Raw genomic sequence first — 19613 nt, 5'->3', positions numbered from 1 at the left:
CTCCAGGTACACAACGCCCAGCTGAAAACACTTCATGCAAGTCGAGCTGCCCGAGATTCACGGAATTTACGGAAAATTTTAAATGTTTGTGATTTATATCGTTATCGGGATGATAGATGTCTTATATCGGGATATGAGATTTTGGTCATATCGCACAGCCCTAGTTCACACTGTGGAGTAGAGGGATGTTTTCCCCAACATCTGCAACTGTGTACTCCAGCAACATGCATATTCAGGACATTATTCCACTTAGACCAGCTGATCGGAGCACTTGAGGCACCGGTTGACATGTTGTGAAGTTAGTTTTGGGTTTAAATTCCTGGAAGCTTGTCTCTGTAAACATATTTTGAGTCTCCAGCTGCTTGAACAGTGAGGACCATGATTGGAAGAAAGAAGTTGGTTTGGGTCTTTCAGTTGCTGGCTTCTGAGAATCCCCTTACTGAGGAGGTCTAATTATTGTTATTTGTTTGACCTGATGGTCATTTTTGCTTCCTCATTCACATGGAGCATCATGTGCCTCCATCGCATCCTATCCCTGCCATCCTGCTCTGTCATGTCCATATTCAGCATCCTTTGTCCAATATATCCACCATCCCTCCTCTGCACATGTCACAAGGTTTCCCCAAAACCTGCATAGCTTTTTTATGTATTTATTTTTTAAATTTGCTGAGGTTAAAACAAACGTGAACTTTGGGCAAAACGCTACACTGCCACTTTCTTCCCAGCCCAATAACGGTGTAATAGGGACAGGGAAAGTGCTACACCGACATGACGCCACATCCTACCTTAACCAGTGCTGATTAATAAGGGAGGGCACAGCATAACTGCTGCTCTGAGTGTGCTGCACATCCCAGAGTGTTAGTATGAACATGGAGGAATCCTCAGTTCACTGTGGGTCCACCAGTTAAGCAGCGAATTTAGCTGCTACACGTTATTTCTGTGGGTCTTCACGTCACGGGTGGGGGAAAAAAAAAATGCTCCCAGCTGGGCGTATTCACAAGGCTGGATCCAGCCCCTGATTTTGTGCCATGCTTATATCAGTTTGCTGTCTCGTCATTCAGATCAGCAAAGCAGAGCTCAGTCCTGAAGCGCTGAGCTCCCTCAGGGCAGCCTCTGGTTACCAAGGAGACTCCCTGTCTCGAGTCCGCGTATCTGCCTCCAAACCCGACTTTGAGGTGGGGTCATCGAGCCAGATCAAACTGTCGTTTGGGAAAAAGACAGCCAAGCCAGGTAGGCTTCATGAGTGTGCTTTGTTCTTTCTCCTGTTGTCTCTGAATCCACAGCTCACCGTCTCTGTCAACTGTGATCTAATGTAATAGGCCACAGATGCCAGATTCCCTTTAGTTTGTAGAGAGGTTTGAGTTGATGATGATGATGATGATAGGGATGAGCCCTGTGGTGCAGGATTAGACAGATTTATGGCTCTAACAAAGGAGAAGTTACTGTCTGGGCATTAGGAATACTTTGTTAATAAACTGAGTTCTGCTCAGTTTAAAATGAAAGAAAATCCAACTGAAGAAACAAGAAGTACCACTATGAAGTCAAGAACAATCAGGTTAGGAATCTGCTGACCGATTTGGAAAAAAACAAACAAATGTTTTCACATTTTAAAGACTATCAACAGAAGACGAGTGACTTTCTCGACTCTTTATACAGACACAATAATCCAGTTTGTCTGCGATCGCTTCTTTTATTTTATTTTTTTTATGAATATTGTAATTTCCATTTGGAGGACGAAACTTCATTTCCTATTCGGGGTGTCTGTCGTCCTCACTACACTAACATTTTATTTTGTTATATTTTTTTAACAATGCTGCATTTGCATCATTAGAAGTGACGAGTGAGTCTGTGAGCTCCTCAGACTGTCTGCTGTGAAGCTAATGTTGGTTAAAATGTGTGATTTCAGCAGAGAAACCTGCTCTGGATCCCAACACGGTGAAAATGTGGACGCTGTCAGCCAACGACATGAACGACGATGATGTGGTGAGTTTGTACACCGACTGAAGCGCTGAACCACGCACACGTGACCGTTTATTAGGCAGGCTGAAATCCTCTTTTAAAGAAAAATATATATATTTCAGCACGATGTAGTTTGTGGGGAATTGCTGATTTTTCTGCAGTTTGCTCAAACCTGGAGTAATGCAACACATAAATGACACACTGATGTTTTTCTTGTCCCTCGTGTTTATGTTCTGTGTAGGATCTGATGGACTCGGATGCTCTGCTGGATGAAGATGACTTGAAAAAACCTGATCCAGCTTCTCTTAAAGCTCCGGCCTGTGGAGAAGGAGCCGACAAGAAGAAGAAAGCCTGCAAGAACTGGTGAGGTTTTGTTTAAATCTCACATATTTTGGAGAGATTTAGGACCAAGATCCGAGCTTTCAGAAATGTCAGTGCACTTTTAACCAGATATTACACGTTTACCCATGCACAACCTTTGGGCTCATGCTCATTTACAGCTTCATGACTTATAAAATTTATGTTTGAGATGTCCGCATTAAGGACGTCTGCTCTCACTGACAGCATACAGATCCAGTGTTATGAGCAATCTGAAGTTTGCAGCGATCTGAAACTTTTGCATGAGCATGAAGGACATCATGTGACGTGATGCTGTACTGTATGTTTGTGTAGCACGTGTGGGCTAGCTGAAGAACTGGAGCAGGAGAGTAAAGGAAAACAGAAGACGGACCTGCCAAAATCAGCCTGTGGAAGTGTGAGTGTATACTTTCAAAAGCCTGCATTGGTTCCTCATCCCTCCTCTGGTTCTAATAAAGAAATAATAATTATCTTTGTTCTGTTTGTGGCAGTGTTACCTTGGCGATGCTTTCCGATGTGCCAGCTGCCCGTACGCGGGGATGCCGGCGTTCAAGCCGGGAGAGAAAATCGTTCTGGACAACAAAACACTGACGGATGCTTGAAACACAACTTCAGCAACGCGCACTGCTCAAACCTCAACACATGACATTCCTCTCTTTTCCGACCCTGTAGACACGATTCCCTCTGATTAAACCCCGAGGATCAGTGAGGCACCTCGCTGATCCATTTTGTTTATAATCCACACGGGAGTAAATATGCACTGAGAATGTTTGAGTCCTGCTGTGATGAGATTTAAAACATAAAGTAAACTCTCAAGATGCAATTACACCATACAGAAATGGTTTTTTCCATCTGTCAGCTGGATTGCAGTTTCCATCATTGAAGCTTCAATAGAAATGATTCATCGTTGACTACAAGTCTATAGTGAGAGCGCATTTACACCTGAAGGCTTTCTAGGTCATACTGAAAAGCTGACATGCTTTCTTTATTCCTTGAATTTAACTTCCATTTACACCTGATCGCTAACAGCTGAAGAACCGAGTGGCTGTTTAAGATTTACGAACGCTGACATCGAAACCAAACCGCGTTTAAACCGTTCAAATGAAGCATCTGTATGTATGTGGAAGGCAAAGAAGTGTTGTTGCCTCTTTGTTTCATTGCAATAAACTAAAACCAGCCTTACAATGTTTAAACATATCCCATTTATTTCACTGCATGTGACTTAATACTTAAGAAATGGTTATTGGTAATGTGACTGCAGGTGGCCCAGGATCTAAATGTAATCCTTTGCTCTGAAAGAAAATAATTTAGCCGACTCTCAAACTTTTAAAAACATCTAAAGTTTAGGAAATTAAGAAACTTTTTTTTATAGCATTTTCTAGAGAAAACTATTAAATATTGTTTCCCTACAGAAGACAAAAAATACAAAATATGAAGTCACAAAACTTATTTGGGCAAATTTGACACCTCGTTAGCAAAACATTCATGTCAAACAGCAGCTTTAAACACTCGTTTTAGAATATATGACGTCTTTCACAAAAACTCTGACACCAATTTAAAAAACAACAACTTTATAAACAATTTCCTGAATATCAAATAAATAGTCTCTCAAAACAACATTTGGCTTTACTAGACTGTAACCTGCTGACTGACAGCTGCTACATCTCTTCTAAGAAGTTTTTGTGTACAAACCTTTATTGTAAGGAGAATTTAAAAAAAAACAAACTTCTAACAGACTTTTAATGTCCAGCTGATACAAAATATCCCGCAGCGGTATCATCTCAGAAAGTAAAAAATAGAACTGGTGACATCCTCACTAAGCTTCTCATGTTCCACACTCTGAATTATGGTTATTCATGGAGATTCAGTCAGAACATGTTAAATGTCAGGTTTGGTAAAAAGTGAGCTGTTCAGTCGGTGATTGCTCGACGTCACTGAGACGTGACACTGAAGTCCATCCTAATATCTCCTAAACTGGGTTCAAAGGTGAAACTGTAAGACACCGCGGCCCTGCCGTCACCTGAGATCTCCCACGGCGACCCGAAGAAGTACACTCCCTGCTTCCTGTGTCGACTCCACTCGCAGTCGCCCTGCAGGAGAAACATCTGCTGTAAAACCCAACAAGTCCACTGTGTCCGCAAACTTCACACTCCCAGTGAAACGCTCCACCGAGGACCACTTTTAGTAATCTTTAGTGATTCTTTAAACTTATTTTGCTTTAATTGTTTTTCATTTACAGTATTGTATATGCACTCATAATCACTGTTCTTCTCACTGAAACAAAACAGCTCTACCAAATAATAGCAGGTAAATCTGTTGACATTAGAAACAACCAGGAGTACTGACAAGCAGCCGATGAGGGTTAAGAGGGTGCAGACACCCGGCCGGCCTCCTCCTAAACTGCTGCAACTACAAAAGAAGACTAAAATTGTATAACAACTACACATCTGTTGGTGGTGCTGGCGAATGCCTGGGTAAGAGGTTCTCCCTGTGGTTCCTCCCACAGCCCAAAGACATGCAGTTAGTGGTGATTCTAAATTACCCATAAGTATGAACGTGAGTGTAAATGGTTGTTTGTGTCTCTGTGTTAGTCCTGCAGCCTGTCCAGGGTGAACCTCTCCTCTCACCCTGTGGTGGCGGCTCTTTCAACACTGTGTTAGCAATTAAGTTAGAGAGTCATTTAGTAAAGACATTAAGCTCTAATCAGAGGCAGTTACCTGCTCATTGATTGGTCCATTGAGACCTGCGCTGACAGTGATGTCATCTGTCAGGTGGTACTCCATCCACAATGCAACACCATGGCAACGACCTTCCCTGAAAAGCACGTTTAACATAGAAAATATGTTACTGACTCAACTCTATGAAGCAGAAGATGAACGTCAAACCTCACAGTAGTATTTTAACAGCATCGAAACACAACAATAAAAGGAGCTCTACGGGGTGAGAGAAAACCCCGAAAATCAGACGTCCCCCGTGAGCAAGTATTTGGATGGTGGGAAGGAAAAACTCCCTTTTGACAGGAAGAACCAGGCTCAGGGAGTAGCTGCTTCAACCAATCGGGAGTTAGGAGAAAGAGAAGAGACAAAACAAACTACAGAAAAGAAAAGACAAATAACACAACAGCCACAATGATGGAAAACTGACATATTAGACTGACATGTATGTCTCAAATTAGTTCTGGCACTGATTAAAGTAACTGTACCTAATGAAAGACAGCAAGCCCTGGCTGCTGATTGGCTGCTGAGGGAGGCACTGTGTGAAGTCAAAGGTCATGGTGGCGGCGGACTGGGTGAGAGCCCGACAAGGATACTCCCACAGGGGGTGTGGCTCCGCCTCACGGGACTCGCGGAAATCCAGAGAGCGCTGTATTTATTTGGACACAGATAGTTGTGATCAGCAGGAGTCGATGAGCTTCGAATTTATACCAAAAATTAATAAAAGTTGTTTCACACGGCTCATTTGTAGATCCACTTCTTTTTGTAATATATTTTTATTACATTATTTCATCTTCACAAATTGGTATGTACATTTATATGCAGATGACACAATGTTTTACTGTACTGTTGATTCTGCATTGAAATCTCCCAAATCGCTCATTAGTCATTAACTGCTTTGCTTTCATTATGTTTTCTGTTCAGTTTTTGAAGGCTGAAGTTCAGCAGTTTGAAATGATTCAGCAAGCTTGTGCACATGAAAGTCCTCTCTCAGGGTCAAACTAGTATTTAGAGGTGTCTCTGTTTGAGTATTTGTCTTATTCCTGACACCTTCAATCCCAAAAGCTGATAGAACTCACAAAATAGAAGTAGCACAGAGCACTAGTTCAATAAACACGACTACAGATCATCTCTAATGACTTTTTAAGATAATGCTTTTTACTGCTCCAAATGTTACAGTGTTACCATTAAAATAGAAATAACTCATTCAAAACCTCATTTAACATCCAGTGAAATCATCTCATTTTACCTGGACCATTTCATCCATGGGCGTGACATCGAAGCCCTCGCAGGTTCCACACGGCGCTCTTATCCTCCACAAATCCTACCAGACGGACAAAGACAGAAACAAGGCGTTTATTTTTTTGGTTAAATAATTGGATATATGTCTAAAATAACTGAATCTCAAATCACAGTCATTCCCCTCCACGTGAGAGGAATCTCACAGCATCTAGAACTGAAAGATGGAGATGCAGAAAATGATCAGAGTATTTAACACCTTCACTCACTGGTGTGAACAAAACAAAAACAATCAAACAAAATAGCAACTTGTTTGTTGCCATTTGGATGAAACATTTAACAGCGCCTTCATCTGTGAACATTTCCACAAAGAGAAGATTTTTTGGTTTTAATATTTATGGGTCCCATGTTCAGATGATAACAACAATCGTAACAGCCTCACCTGGAACTCCACAGCCACCATGTGAAGGGAGGCAGAGCGGGGCAGGATGCTGGCGTCGGGTCGCAGAAGACCTGCCAGGGCAGTGCGACAGTACCAGAAGAACAGGGAGTGCCACGGCAGGAGGCTGGTGCTGAAGTACGGTTCACCCATCAGGACGGAGATCTGCACAGGAGAGGCCAACATCACCTCACACATTTCAGTTTCCTTAGCACTCATGTGGGTGGGACTCCTGACGTAAAATCCTCTCTGTCATAACAGATTAATAGATGCTCCCAGTTTGACTGGACTGGACCAGGTTATGTGTTACCACGGTGATTTAGCCAGGTCAAAAGAGAGCCACTTTCGTGACACAGAAAACTCAAGACTTTAAACTTGTCAACCCTTTAATCCTGCTTTGTGGTAGATCCTTCTAAAGGAGTCTAAATGTGTTGCATTCAGATGCTTCCTGGTTGCATCGGGAAGACGACGGTACCTGTTCTCCTCCTACATCATTACTGGTCAGCTGCTCCGGCCTGATCTCCAGCAGCTCAACGCGTCCTTTCATGGAGTTGGCTTCCAAAACCTGCAGAGAAAGATGCTTTCATGTTGATATACAGGACGTAACAAGCAGGATAAGACACAGTTTTGGTTATATGAAACCATTTTATCATCTTTTTACCAAAATGAAACAAGAATAAAAATCATACAGTGCCTGAAACATTTCAAAGCATCACCGCTGAGAATGATCTGAATGATTACCTCATCAATAACCTGTTTAGACATTTGGGAGTTCTCCAAACCGAACACCTGAGTAGAAAAGGAAACACAGGGAAGTGAAAACAGGCGTGACGCTGATGATGTCACGGAGCGACAGTATCTGTGCGGTGAAAGCGGCGTACCTTCTTGGCTCCGAGCATGTGAGCGAACGCAGGAAGCAGACTCCCGTCACTGACGCTGAGACACACGCTGTCCTCTCTCAGCACCTGAAGGTCACCCGGCTCGTTAAACCGCAGTCGTATTTGAGAATATATGAATTTACACAGGCGGCCTCGATGCCTCCACTTACGCTGCGCAGAGCGCTGACGTAGCTCTCCGTACGCCGTCTGTCGTTAAGTTCGCCGAAACGCGGCCGAGTCCAAACCAGGTGAGCCTGGCAGGTGCAACATGGCCGAGAGGGAGGAGCCTCAGTCTGTGAGCCCCGCTGGCTGAAACGATCGACATTCAGACCAGTTTGTGACAATTCCCAACCAGGAGGACATGTTTGTGAGTAATGTCTGATAATTCAAGTTATTGCTGTTAAACGTGGTTCTACCATCCGCTGAATCATAGGGTGCAGCTTTTCACATGAATCTTTTCACTCATATTCAGTGAGAACAATCGCACTGATGTCTTCTTGATGAGCTGCAGGCAGATTCAAGAAGTCTCTTAAATAAATTGTTCAAAGCGTATACATGCGTCTGAGCAAACCGTACCTGCGAGGCTGCAGGCTGTACCACAGACTGTAGTCATCGTGGCAGACCATCAGGCTCAGCTCCTCTCCTTCTGTCACCTGGCTCTCCACTGGCAGGAAGTACAGGCTCTGCATCCAGTGGTCGCGCCACTGAAAGACACGACAGTGACCGATGATTTATCGATTTACTTTTTGCCGTGACCAAAAAAAATGTCCCACGTGTGGGACTAATGAAGGTTTATCTTATCTCATACTAAACGCAGTGAGTCAAACCTCAGCTGTTTATGCAAAGCTAAGAAAATACCTTCATATATTTTAGCTTTAAAAAATATCAGTTCTGGCTTCTTTATCCTGTCAGATGTGGATTTTACTGCAGTTTCATTATTATGTACAAAATCCATGCAAAGATGAAGACTGCCAGGCACATTTTCCTACTGTTTCTCCATGCTGCACACACCACAAAGAATCATGTCACAGATTTTTGCTGGCATGTTCACTGAATATAAAGTGAGTGCACTGAAGTGTTGTTCCCTCTGATATTTAAGAATATTTGTGGCACTGCTGCCTGAGCTGTTGAAGAGCTTGCTGTAGTCTGATGCTACTGGCTGCTTAAACACAAGCAGAGCAGTAACTCACCGGGGCCATCTTTGGCTCTTGGTAAGTCCAGCTGGGTGCCATGGTGCACACTATGGACCCAGTGGGGTCCATGTCCAGGTCCCACCAGGACAAAACCACCTGAGCCCGGCCGCTTGACTGAGCCACAAACTGGGAGGAGTGGGCCTGGAAGGCGCTGCTTACAGGTTTGCTAAAATCCACGCTGAAAGGGAAGGATGACAGTCAGAGAGGGATGTGAATAACTGCAGATGCATACGAGCAAGTGTCTCCTTTCTTACGTGAACATGGTGCAGACGGGACCCAGCGGGGTGAAGCTGGCAGGAGACACCTGGCTCAGCTGGATGTCACACACCGCGTGAGCTCCGGCACACCGGCCCACTGCGGGCGGAGGGACCAGCCTGGCCCCCTCCACCTCAACTGGCTGCAGCTGAGCCCAGCTCCACAGAAGCTCCGACTCTACCAGCTGGGCGTAGACGGTGGCCCGGTGAGGGACGGCCTCGCAGCGCTCCTGCGGGGCAGCAAAAGGAAAGTAAAACTACCGGAAACAGTCCAAACCTTCAGCTGTGAGGAAGCTGCTGACGAATGCAGGAAAAGTGTGACAGCACACACCTGCATCAGGTTTTGGTGGGCGTGCTCGTAGCTGGGCAGAGCTCCTTCACCGATCAGCTCAGTATCGAACAGCTCTGTGATCAGGACGTTGGCCTTCACCTGCATGTCTCCATCTGGAAAACAGGGTTCTGGTTATGAAAACAGATGCACTGCTGTGTAAGTAATGAATGCTGTTTTTTTAAATGTCCTCTGCTTGTTTGGTTTTGTGCTTGGAGTGAATCGTTACAGTTTGGGAGAAAAGAGTGATGTTAGTAAGTTAATATATGGACAGAAGATTTAATTGATTTAGGGTGAGCTGTGAAGTTGAGATTCATTAACACACAGCCTGATGCAGTACTGCCGTGTCTGACCTGGTCCCACAGTGACGTCTGTGGAGTGTTTGTTAATAATCTTGATTTTGTCGGAGAAGCCGTTCTTCTCCACGATGCACTGCGCCGCCTCGGCCATCGGCTTAAAAACCTGCAGGAAAGCATCACAAAGTTATTAACTGATATTAAAACACCACAAGGGGGAAATGAATCCATGCTGAAGGAGAGCGATCAGTGATGTTCACCTCCACGGCGTAACAGAGGTCAGCCCCGGCCGTGATGGCCATCATCGACAGGAGGCCAGTTCCGGTGCCGATGTCCAGCACGATGACCCTCTCGCCGCGAGCCTTCACTCTGGCTACAGCAGCCCGGATGCCCTCATAGTATTTCTTATTCTGCAGTGGAAGACATGTTGGCGGTGTTGTTGTTTTATTTCTGCTGTCAAACACGACACTTGTTATATGCGTTATCCATCTATTTGGGTTTATTATTAGTAATAATAAAAGCACTTCTGAGAGTTCTGAGGGACTTTTTCTCCAGGTCTTACCCTGTCGTGATCGTGCAGCATGTCTGCATAGCAGGACCTGAAAGATAAACCGATGAAGGATCATTGTAAATTTTAAAAAACCGATTAAAGAAGAAAAAGATAAAAATTAGTCACTAATGCAGTTTAAACGTATAAAATCATCATTTTTGAAAACATAACCAACAAAGAACATGTGTCATAACAAAGTCAGTCAAAGGAGCTTAATTAAAACAGAGGAAAGTTAAGAAAAAGATAAATAAGAAAATGAATGTACAATTTAAAAAATATATTCATGTTCTGTTTACATTTGGATTTAGAAAGACAAACATATAATTTTTTTAAATTTTATTTTACAATTCTCATTTTTAGGCCATTTTTTCCATGATATTTTTCACTTCAGTTAATAACGTTGATTTTTCAAAACCTTTTATTGATCAGCAGCAGTGTAGAGTGAGACTGTATCTGTAGTTTGTTTCCATATCATTATCTGTGCTTTTATATCTCATATTCTTATCTTTATTGTGCATTTTTACACGTTTAAGTTGAGAATTTTCATGACAAACGTTACAATTTCTTTTGCCGGCATTACTGAACTTCCATACAGGATCACAGAGTGGCGAATATCTTCAGTGTTTCTAAGGATCTTTGTTTTCAGGGTACGCAAGACATCTGTAAACCACATCTGTGGTCACTGGTCGCCCTGAGCATACCTGGCTATCTCCTGGTGGTAGTCGTACTCCTCGCTCTCCTCCACCCAGTCTAAAGCCCCGGTGGTCGGGTTGGCTCTCCCGCAGAAGGTCTTCATCTCCGCCACGACACTCGGACCCCTCTGCGGTTGAATGACGGCTGGTTTCACCTGAATATTCTCTACAAGTAGGCAAGTAAACACGATCACAGCAGCAGCGTTTCTCCAAAGGAAGCCGCCATCTTGCCACGTGACGTCACGTAGGCTGAGTCACGTGACGGTTTGCGTCGTTGATATTTTCTTTTTTGGTATTTGTGTCGTTATTTAGGAGTTGGTTATTAAATACATTTATAAAAGATAATCGGGCTTGTGAAAAGCTAAATTACGAAAATAAAAATGACAATAAAAATATTAGAAAAACATGAGAAGAAAAAAACAGAATAGAAAAGAATAGAAAAGAATAGCCCTTTATTGTCATTGTACGTGTACAACGAAAGTGTGGGTGCTCCAAACAGACTGTAAATAGTAGACAGCAGGAATTTAAACAGCTAAAAAAATATTAAGAAGAAACAGTATAATAATTCATAAAATAAAAATATAAATGATTTCAAAAGTGACTATATTAGTTACTAGAAACAGCCTTTGCAAATAAAAAAACCTGAATGAATAAAATTAAAATTCACACCTAAATCTTGCTTTCATTATCAAAATAACGTTTCATCATTCTCGCGAGATTCAAAGATTTTTACTGTCAGTTTGCTGCGTGTACAGGACATCCAGCAAAAATGAAATGCTGTTTCTCTCACACACCGTAAAGAAGAATTAAGAGGCAAGAAAGATAAAGGACACTCTAGCAAAATATATAAAAGTCAAACACATTTACAGTGCAGTAGTTCAAGATATAAAGAAATACTTCATGCCAAGTAAAGAACATAATAAATAAATAACACTGCATCTGCTGATTGATAGTGATTTCAACCTTAATATGTGCCATATGCTTTTAATAATAGAAATACAAAGTTTACTTGATAAAGACTTTATTAAAACACTTATGGAACAGACTTTATGCACTTTAGAGGCTTTGAACCAGAAATGTAAAACCAATAACAAAACACCAAACAAAAGACAACAGTTGACTTTGTTACATAAATACAATAAATACTTTCTAAAAAAATGAGATAAACAACATTTGGTACAAACAGCAAGCTTGAAATGAAAACACAGTTTCAGAGTGATTACAGAGCAGCTGCTCTGGTGGGATGTTCACAGCTGGGAAATCTCAAAGAGAAACCACGTTCATCTTTAAATAATAAACTATAACTTATACACACTTTCATTTGTTCTTTTTTTAATGTATGCACTTTCCTAAATTATCATCCATTTTTATGTCACCTTAATTTTAACATTTCAATGCATAATGCCATTGTTTCATATCATATTTTTATATTTTATGCCACTTATATATTTAATGATTCATCAGTGTCTCATTTTTATTAATAATCCAACCACGTATTTCATATTTCTTATTTTCAGTTTAATTTCATTCTCATCCTTTATTTTTTTGTCACTTTTCTTTCATAATGCACTTTCTCTATGATTATTATTTCATGTCTTTTTCTTTCATTTTGAAAGCTTTGGTTTTCAATATACATTACATAAGAGTTATGCTTTATCTGAATTTCTACTACACCTTTTATCTATTTTACCATAGTAACTTTGACTCAGCGGGGAGCAAACCCTGCCAAACACCCACGCTGCATTAATGTGTATATGCATGCTGCACAGCCAATTTAATTCAAACTCAACTCAAAGCATTTTTATGTTTGAAGCCCACCAATATCATAAATCTGTCCCATAACCTCTGTCTTCCCTCAAATCAGATGAAAATCTCCACAAAAAAAGTTTAAAAGTGTCTTTTTTTCAGTAGGAAGTTTTTAGTTTATATAAAGAAATCTAATATGCAGCATTTTGAGTCTTAAAAATGTTTTCTCACAAAGAAATGATCAAAAAACTTTGGTGCAGTTTATCCAGGCAGATTGTTTGTTTCACATAGAAACGTTTATGCTGATGTGAGATTTTACTCATGCAGGTCAAAGCAATGCTCAGCGCTGACTCTTTAAAGTGACAGGAAGCAGAAATAACGTTTAACCAGTAACATGGTGGGTAATGAAGAAGAACGAAGGCAGCGTGCAGGCCTGTTTGTGCTGTTTGTCACTTTAAACCTGAACCAAAAGTCCCATTTGGACACGAATAACATCAACAGCTTTTTAAAGTCTGTGAAAATATGACAGCGTATCGAGACTACTGAAGGTTAAGGGAAAATCACAGTATTTAAACTCCTTTTGAAACGTAGTTTGTTGTTTCTCTTAATGACTGGAAAGCTGTTGCTTGTGTTCTAACATTTCCTTTTAAAGATATTTAAACAAATTGAAAGATATAAATTTTACCTACATTTTACTTGGAAATTGTTAAATTAGATGTTTTTCCCATCATAAAAATTCTGTTTTCCTTTTCTTTCTTGTGTTGATATAATTTTTTCCCCACAAATCATACATGTGTGTTTCTCAGAATTGTATGACTTTAATCTCAGGATTTCTTCTTGCTTTACCCAGTCGCTCAGTTTCTCTGTTTGTATTTCTTTACCTTTAGTAATTCGCTCTCATTGTAATGGACACGAACATTCAGGTAGGAAAAAGATTTAAAAAATAAGTAAATGTTAATAGATGAACACATTTATTTATCTTCTATCATTTGCTTAGAAATAACAGAACTACAGGGCGTCTGGTCGCTGTTAATGTGACAGTTTGAGAAAGTGGAAAACAGAGTTCAGAGAACAGGTTACTTACCTGAAGCTGAATACTTTTTCACTTTGATCATAATATAATCCCCAGAGAAAAATAAGTCATATATGGTGTGGACTGATAATAAAATCACCCAACCTGCCAAAGAGAAATAAATTCCATCCAAATGGGGCTACAGAGAGTGTATGAAGTGCACAATAGTCCTGTTACCGGACTTTAAAAATCATCCACGTCCTGTTAACTCTGTTGTATAAACTGCAGAAAACTCTGACAGCGACTTCTGGAAGTATAGAAGACTTAAGGCAAACAAAACAACCCCTGCCTCGCAGCTGACATTAGACCTGGACCAGCAAGTCGCCACCTCAAACCCCTGGTAAGCTGGAGGAGAAATAAATTCATGTGCATCACCGAGATCTTGAATAAATAAGGAGAGCTGGAGACTCTGCTCAGCACTGTTTCTAAGTGTTTATTTAGGAGCTCCCTGCTTTTTACACGAAACCCCTGCAGCTATGCACACTTGGCAGTTGGCAGGCAGAAGGCCATGGTGGAGGGAGGCACCAGGATGTCAGTGAAGATGGGTCGGTATCCGACGGGAAGAGGGGGAGCGCTCTGCTCCAGCAAATCCAGTACAGCCCCTTTGATGTCCCGGGAGACGTCGCCTCGGATTTCCAGCAGCACGGACACGTGCTCCTCACTGAGAGAACAAACGCAAAATCTTTTTCTACATTATTCACCAAAGGAAATGGACTGGTTCTTACACAGCACTCAAAGCACCTTACACAACTCACCTCACTCACACAAGCTCTTACGTCTATGTAAGTGCTTTCTATGTAACATTCACACACATTCATGCTCCGATGGATGCTTGGGGTAAGTATCCTGCTCAAGGATATTTGGCTTGGGCAGGGATCGACCCGCAAATCTTGCGATTAGCAGATGACCTGCTCTACTTCCTGAGCTACAGCCAGATCATTTTAAATCGTATGGCATCGCTTTAATGATACCTTTTCTTTCACAATGTCACTTGATTTTAGCTTTTCCTTCTACAATGTTTACGCTTTTGATCATTCTGTTTTATATATGAGTTTATTTATTTCGCATTGATTTTTCTCTCTTTTTCACCTGACAGCGTTACTTTAATTCAGACCATTTCATTTTATCTAAAATCAAATTTTTATTTAATTCACATCACCTTATTATACTCTTTTTTCCATAAATGTCACACTTTATGCCTTGCTTAATATCATGCCTCATGTCTCACGGCCTGTGAGTGAGTATAGACTAAGTATAAAAACTAAATGTCACGCTTTGTCCGTGTGCAAACCTGTGTGGTGAGAAACAATAAAAAAGATTAAAGACTTTAGATGTGCTTAAAGAACTTTAAACCCTCCTGCTGTCATCTCACAGAGGTCTGAGAGATCTTCCACCAACGGTGATGCTAATTTCTAGAGGCCTGATTGGTCAGCAGGTAGTGAGTTCGTGTTATGGCTATGTTCAGTCTGGGTTTTTCGTTTTGCAGCTTTGTTCAGGTAAGTTATTTTCCTACTCCTGTGGTGCGTGCAATCATAAAAAAGGCTTTTCTCCTTTGAAACGTGCTGACTGACTGATTATGAGATGAATTAAACCTCAGAAACAACCCAAAGACTTCTTGAAACATCCCGTTTTGTCTGCTCACTTTGGAAGAATTTGTTCTGTTGTTTGTTGTTTCTTCACTCACTGAACAACCAAAGACAATCAGGGCTGTGGCAGCTTTATTAAAGACGGTGTTTCCGAAAGCTGACGTATGACGTCTACAATACAACTTTCTTCTGAACAACACTGGCAGTATTTGTTTTACACATCAAGCTTACAGAATGAGCAGCAGTTAGGGTGGAGGAGGTGCTGATTACCTGATGTCAGGATATTTGGCTGCAAGTCCAGACACCTCCAGTGTGAGCATGTTGGGGTCTTTGAGGCGGATGAATTCAGCCAGGACAGGGAGTAAGGCCAAAGGGTTCACTTCAGGTGCTGACCCTTCACCTTCCTGCTGAGACAGATCGATGCACGTGTGGCTTTGAGTGATCGAGCACGGACAGGTATGAATATTCTGTGGAAATTATTCAGTTAAGACATCGCAGCAGATGAAAACACGATTCTCATGCAGTACAACGGCAAACTATATGTATACGAATACCCCGAAGTGCTCAATGTTAAATAAATAAATCAGTAAATAAAATACTTATGTATGATTTTTCTACTCAGCGTGTTATTATCAAAGAAACTTATTTGACCACTTCTTTAAAAATAATTGTTCTACCAATGAATTTATTAATTAATTTGTAGTTAACAATAAAAGTAGATCATTAGAAGTATTTCATTTTGTCATGCAGTAATTCATATTACGTTTCTATTTCACAATATAGCTTTAAAAATGTGTTTATTTCATAAAGCTATAATCCCACGTTTCATCTTTTTTTTTTTACTTTGTTCGTTTCATTTATATATTTTTATTTCTACATTTTTCCATTTTTTTCTCAATTTCTTTATGTTATGTCCTATTTTAGTTTTATTATACTTTAGATTATTCAATTTAAAAAAAAAAATCATCATATATTGTTTAAATGTTCAAAAATTAGTTAAATTGTACGTCAATGTTTATCTAATTATGCATTTGTAATTTCATGAGTCACATGATTACTTTTCTACTTTTACATCCTTTGATTTGGTCTCTTTTTTATGTTAATCTTATTTTAATTATTTCATTTTTATTTCAAACTATCACTTGATTTTGTTCCATTTCATTTCATTTTTATGTCCTTGTTCATTTTATAATGTTACATGTCATGTGTATTTTGTTAATCTGTTAAATTAATTGAATATTGACCAGCACGGGCCTAAATAAAATACACATGACATGTAACATTCGTATCGTAGTATGAGTAATGTAGTACTCATATTTCTACAAAGTCTCGACCTTAACATACTGATATTGTTCAGTGTTACATAACCTGGTACATTTTTCTGAATCCTCTGTAATAATATTGTGTATTGTGTAATAGTACTTTATACCCACCAGGCTGTGGAAGATTTCTCTGAACAGCTGGTCGTCCTGAAGCATCTGCTGAGCCAGCTGCCTCCTCTCCTCGCCACTACGACACACCAGCCTCTTCTGCATCAGAGCCCTGACGTACTCCACCACCATCAGCCACTGGGCCTCTTCCTGCAGACGCTGCACACACAGAATGTATAAAATAAATATGCACTATGAGACTTATTCCTGTCTTTGGAGGTTATTTACACTTTCTTTGGTTATTAGGTTCTGTACCTCTAGACCACCTTTACCCTCGACACACACAGTACATTTCTAAACCGCTCTCTGAATCTGATACCTGCCGGCAGGGAGGTCGAACGCGCAAGTACAGCTCCAGGTGACGCTCCAGGACGCGGCAAAGTTTGGGGGTCGGGTCTCCCTGAGCCAGCCAGGGTCGGGTGAGCAGGCCTGGGAGGAAAGGCTTCAAATCCAGCAAGAGCTGATCCATGACAAGCCGGCACGCCCTCCGCACCGCCCGGTCCAGAGCTGCCAGAGGGTTAGGAGGAGTGCGAGTGAACTGGCCTGCCGACTGGGACGACTGCTGCTGCTGCAGGCTCTCCGTGGACTTCCTGCACCGACAGTGAACAACGATTGAAACTAATCACAATACCGTTTCACAGGCGCAGCTATTCACTGTGTCTCACATGACATACACCCTCATGTTGTGATGGTCTGCTTGCTTGCTTATAACGTTTCCATGCCGATGGGTGGAGCAGAACATCAGCTCAACTGGAGTGTTTCCTCAATTAAACTCCACCCTTCCTCAGACCATCAGCGGCTTTTCTTTCACACAGATCTTTGCTTTGTGCCACTCAACATGTCCAGATACACACGTCATCATTACTGATGATTCTCACCTCACAGTTAGGTTTTTCTTTGTCTTTTTTTAATTTGATACCAAGATAAATTAGTATTTAGTGGCCTTCACCCTGTATCTTCCTCTTTTGTCATGGCTTTAGAGCCAAGCCAGTGTGCAGAAAATTACATTGCGACAGTTAATTATTAATGGCTAACTGTTGTGTGACTTATAGCTAAACTCATAATAAAGATCAGGACTCAACCTGTGCATCGGGATTATGTCCAGTCTAAAAATATGCAAAGGAACCACTACTGCATGTAGAGGCACTGGGATGTCTTTGCTTCAGAACTTTCCAGTGGAATTCTTCCGTTTCTATTTAAGTTTTTTCAAAGTGATATTAAGAAATAATAAGTGACCCCACACCATCAAATGATGGATCGATTCAACATGAGAGCACTGAGAGTGTGCACGTCCTGGAGCATTTATCAATGAGAAGCTCCTGTGTGTGGTGACTACTTACTTCCACACCTGCACTGATCTTCCACTACAAACTTACTTGAGGATGATGCAGTTGCTGATGGAGGCCAGCAGATAGTGGAGGTAGAACTTATTTTTGCTGTTGCTCAGATCCCTGCGATGCTCCTTTCCGAATTCCACCAGAGCTTCACGAAACCTGGAGGTTAAAGTAGATGTAATGACTCACAAAATTATTGCAAAAGGAAACCTCCGGAGCTGAAAAATGCAGCAGGGAGAGCACAAACTGTAGTTCTTCTAACTTCCCACTAGAGGCATGCTCCAAAAAAAAGAGTCAACCCCAACAGACTAATGAATCCAGCTGGATACTGGATTTAGGGGCATATCCATGCTGACTGACAGGTATCCTGACAGAGGTGGCATCAGCTGATCCATGCTTGCTAGGCCTCACCTCTGTTAAGTGGAGTCATTAACCTGAACCTTCTACCACACTGGCTATTCTGCTTTGACTTTGAGGCATTCTCTTCTAGAGAAACTGGGACATTTTCTCTTTTTGGACCATTTTCTTTAAACCCTAGAGATGGATGTTTGATGTTTGATGTGACTGAAAGTCTCAGAGCAGTTTGAACCAGGTCGCCTTGACCATGTCTGTATGTCTAAATCCACTGAGTTGTTTTCGTGATTGTTTGTTAATAAGCAGTTAAACAGGAGCATCTACTGAAATGACTGGTGAGTGTACACAGCAGCAATAAGGAAATGATAAAACTTGATCTGACTTGAAGTCTACAAACAGTGTAACCTGGTCTAAAGAGCAAATACTAAGCAAAAGCTGGGTGCAGTATGTTCAGGAGCACAGACACACAACGTCCATGCGCACACACCTGTTCAGGAGGTTCTCCATCTCATACAGTCCCATCTGTATAGTCTGATCTCGCAGGGACTCGCCGATCATCAGAGCCACCCGGGCGTTCTCCTCCAGCATCTACCACCGTGACACACAAATCCACACAAAATACACAGCATAGTTATATAAAACACTCCACACCAACTCTACATTCAGTGGGGAACTTGAACTAAGTTTAATAGCAGAGAATGTGAGATCTTTGTTTCTGCCAGTGCATTTCCAAGAAGCACATAATTTCATTACATACAGAATCTGCAGGGTGTGGACAGGGATGAAGATCATCATTGTGATTACATTATCACGTGATTACATTATCCAGCTCCAAAACCAGGACAGAATCCACAGTCGTGCTGCATGCGAGGATTGTGAGATGCTCATTTGAAGGTTTATTAAAGAAACTTTCAAATGTGTAAAATTTGCTCCACGTCATGGATCTGTGATTGTATTTATCTGATGTTTTTATAGCACTGGTTACCTGTGTGATGATTGTGGGCAGGCTTGTTTGGTAGAAGCCCTCATGGTCTGTATCTGGCTCCTGGTCCCTCTGCCAGTCCTGCAGCTCCACCTGCAGAGCTTTGTGCATCCATTCAGATACACTCTTCTACAGCAGCAATGACACACACACACACACACACACACACACACACACACACACACACACACACACACACACACACACACA

The 19613-nt window shown here is 41.4% G+C and overlaps 3 protein-coding genes across 4 annotated transcripts in view; 1 reads left to right on the top strand and 2 right to left on the bottom strand.

Annotated features, from left to right (window-relative positions):
- ciapin1 (cytokine induced apoptosis inhibitor 1) overlaps nucleotides 1-3149 on the top strand; it is an 8085-nt gene extending 4936 nt beyond the window's left edge. Inside the window, 6 exon segments of the mRNA XM_013915434.1 lie at nucleotides 390-399; nucleotides 1002-1230; nucleotides 1907-1983; nucleotides 2201-2322; nucleotides 2632-2713; nucleotides 2808-3149. Of these exon segments, the coding sequence (XP_013770888.1) occupies nucleotides 390-399; nucleotides 1002-1230; nucleotides 1907-1983; nucleotides 2201-2322; nucleotides 2632-2713; nucleotides 2808-2918 (631 nt within the window). The 3' untranslated portion in view covers nucleotides 2919-3149.
- A 351-nt stretch (nucleotides 3150-3500) lies between these two features.
- On the bottom strand, nucleotides 3501-11138 carry prmt7 (protein arginine methyltransferase 7). The gene is made up of 17 exons (XM_005751206.1): nucleotides 10909-11138; nucleotides 10220-10256; nucleotides 9918-10067; nucleotides 9715-9823; nucleotides 9365-9477; nucleotides 9034-9263; nucleotides 8777-8957; nucleotides 8163-8290; nucleotides 7757-7895; nucleotides 7590-7673; nucleotides 7450-7497; nucleotides 7184-7273; nucleotides 6712-6873; nucleotides 6280-6354; nucleotides 5519-5679; nucleotides 5034-5130; nucleotides 3501-4406 (listed from the first exon to the last, which is right to left on the bottom strand). The coding sequence occupies exons 1-17, from the start codon at nucleotides 11001-11003 to the stop codon at nucleotides 4248-4250; spliced, it is 2058 nt and encodes a 685-aa protein (XP_005751263.1). The 5' UTR covers nucleotides 11004-11138; the 3' UTR covers nucleotides 3501-4247.
- A 1326-nt stretch (nucleotides 11139-12464) lies between these two features.
- The window catches only part of exoc3l1 (exocyst complex component 3-like 1), an 18910-nt gene continuing 11761 nt past the window's right edge, over nucleotides 12465-19613 (bottom strand). The window contains exons 9-15 of one of the 2 annotated variants that reach the window (XM_005751204.1): nucleotides 19407-19532; nucleotides 18909-19009; nucleotides 18110-18226; nucleotides 17053-17323; nucleotides 16737-16892; nucleotides 15574-15710; nucleotides 12465-14378 (exon numbers count right to left, since the gene is read on the bottom strand). In XM_005751204.1, coding sequence (XP_005751261.1) covers nucleotides 14192-14378; nucleotides 15574-15710; nucleotides 16737-16892; nucleotides 17053-17323; nucleotides 18110-18226; nucleotides 18909-19009; nucleotides 19407-19532 — 1095 coding nt within the window. In that variant the 3' untranslated portion in view covers nucleotides 12465-14191. The remainder of the gene's footprint in view (nucleotides 14379-15573; nucleotides 15711-16736; nucleotides 16893-17052; nucleotides 17324-18109; nucleotides 18227-18908; nucleotides 19010-19406; nucleotides 19533-19613) is intronic. The other variant, XM_005751205.1, reaches the window with a different exon arrangement.

Source organism: Pundamilia nyererei, unplaced genomic scaffold, assembly GCF_000239375.1.
Source record: "Pundamilia nyererei isolate P.nyererei 1_Seehausen unplaced genomic scaffold, PunNye1.0 scaffold00303, whole genome shotgun sequence".
NCBI classification, from domain to species: Eukaryota; Metazoa; Chordata; class Actinopteri; order Cichliformes; family Cichlidae; genus Pundamilia; species Pundamilia nyererei.
The sequence above is the reverse complement of the archived record's forward strand: the minus strand, read 5'-3'. Positions and strand labels throughout refer to the sequence as shown.

Coding starts and splice junctions, on each gene's coding strand:
- prmt7 (XM_005751206.1), bottom strand. CDS start 11,003: ATGAAGACCTTCTGCGGGAGAGCCAACCCGACCACCGGGGCTTTAGAC. Junction 5,680..6,279: donor CCATGGATGAAATGGTCCAG/GTAAAATGAGAT, acceptor AAATAAATACAG/CGCTCTCTGGATTTCCGCGA. Junction 4,407..5,033: donor ATGGACCAATCAATGAGCAG/GTAACTGCCTCT, acceptor TTTCTCCTGCAG/GGCGACTGCGAGTGGAGTCG.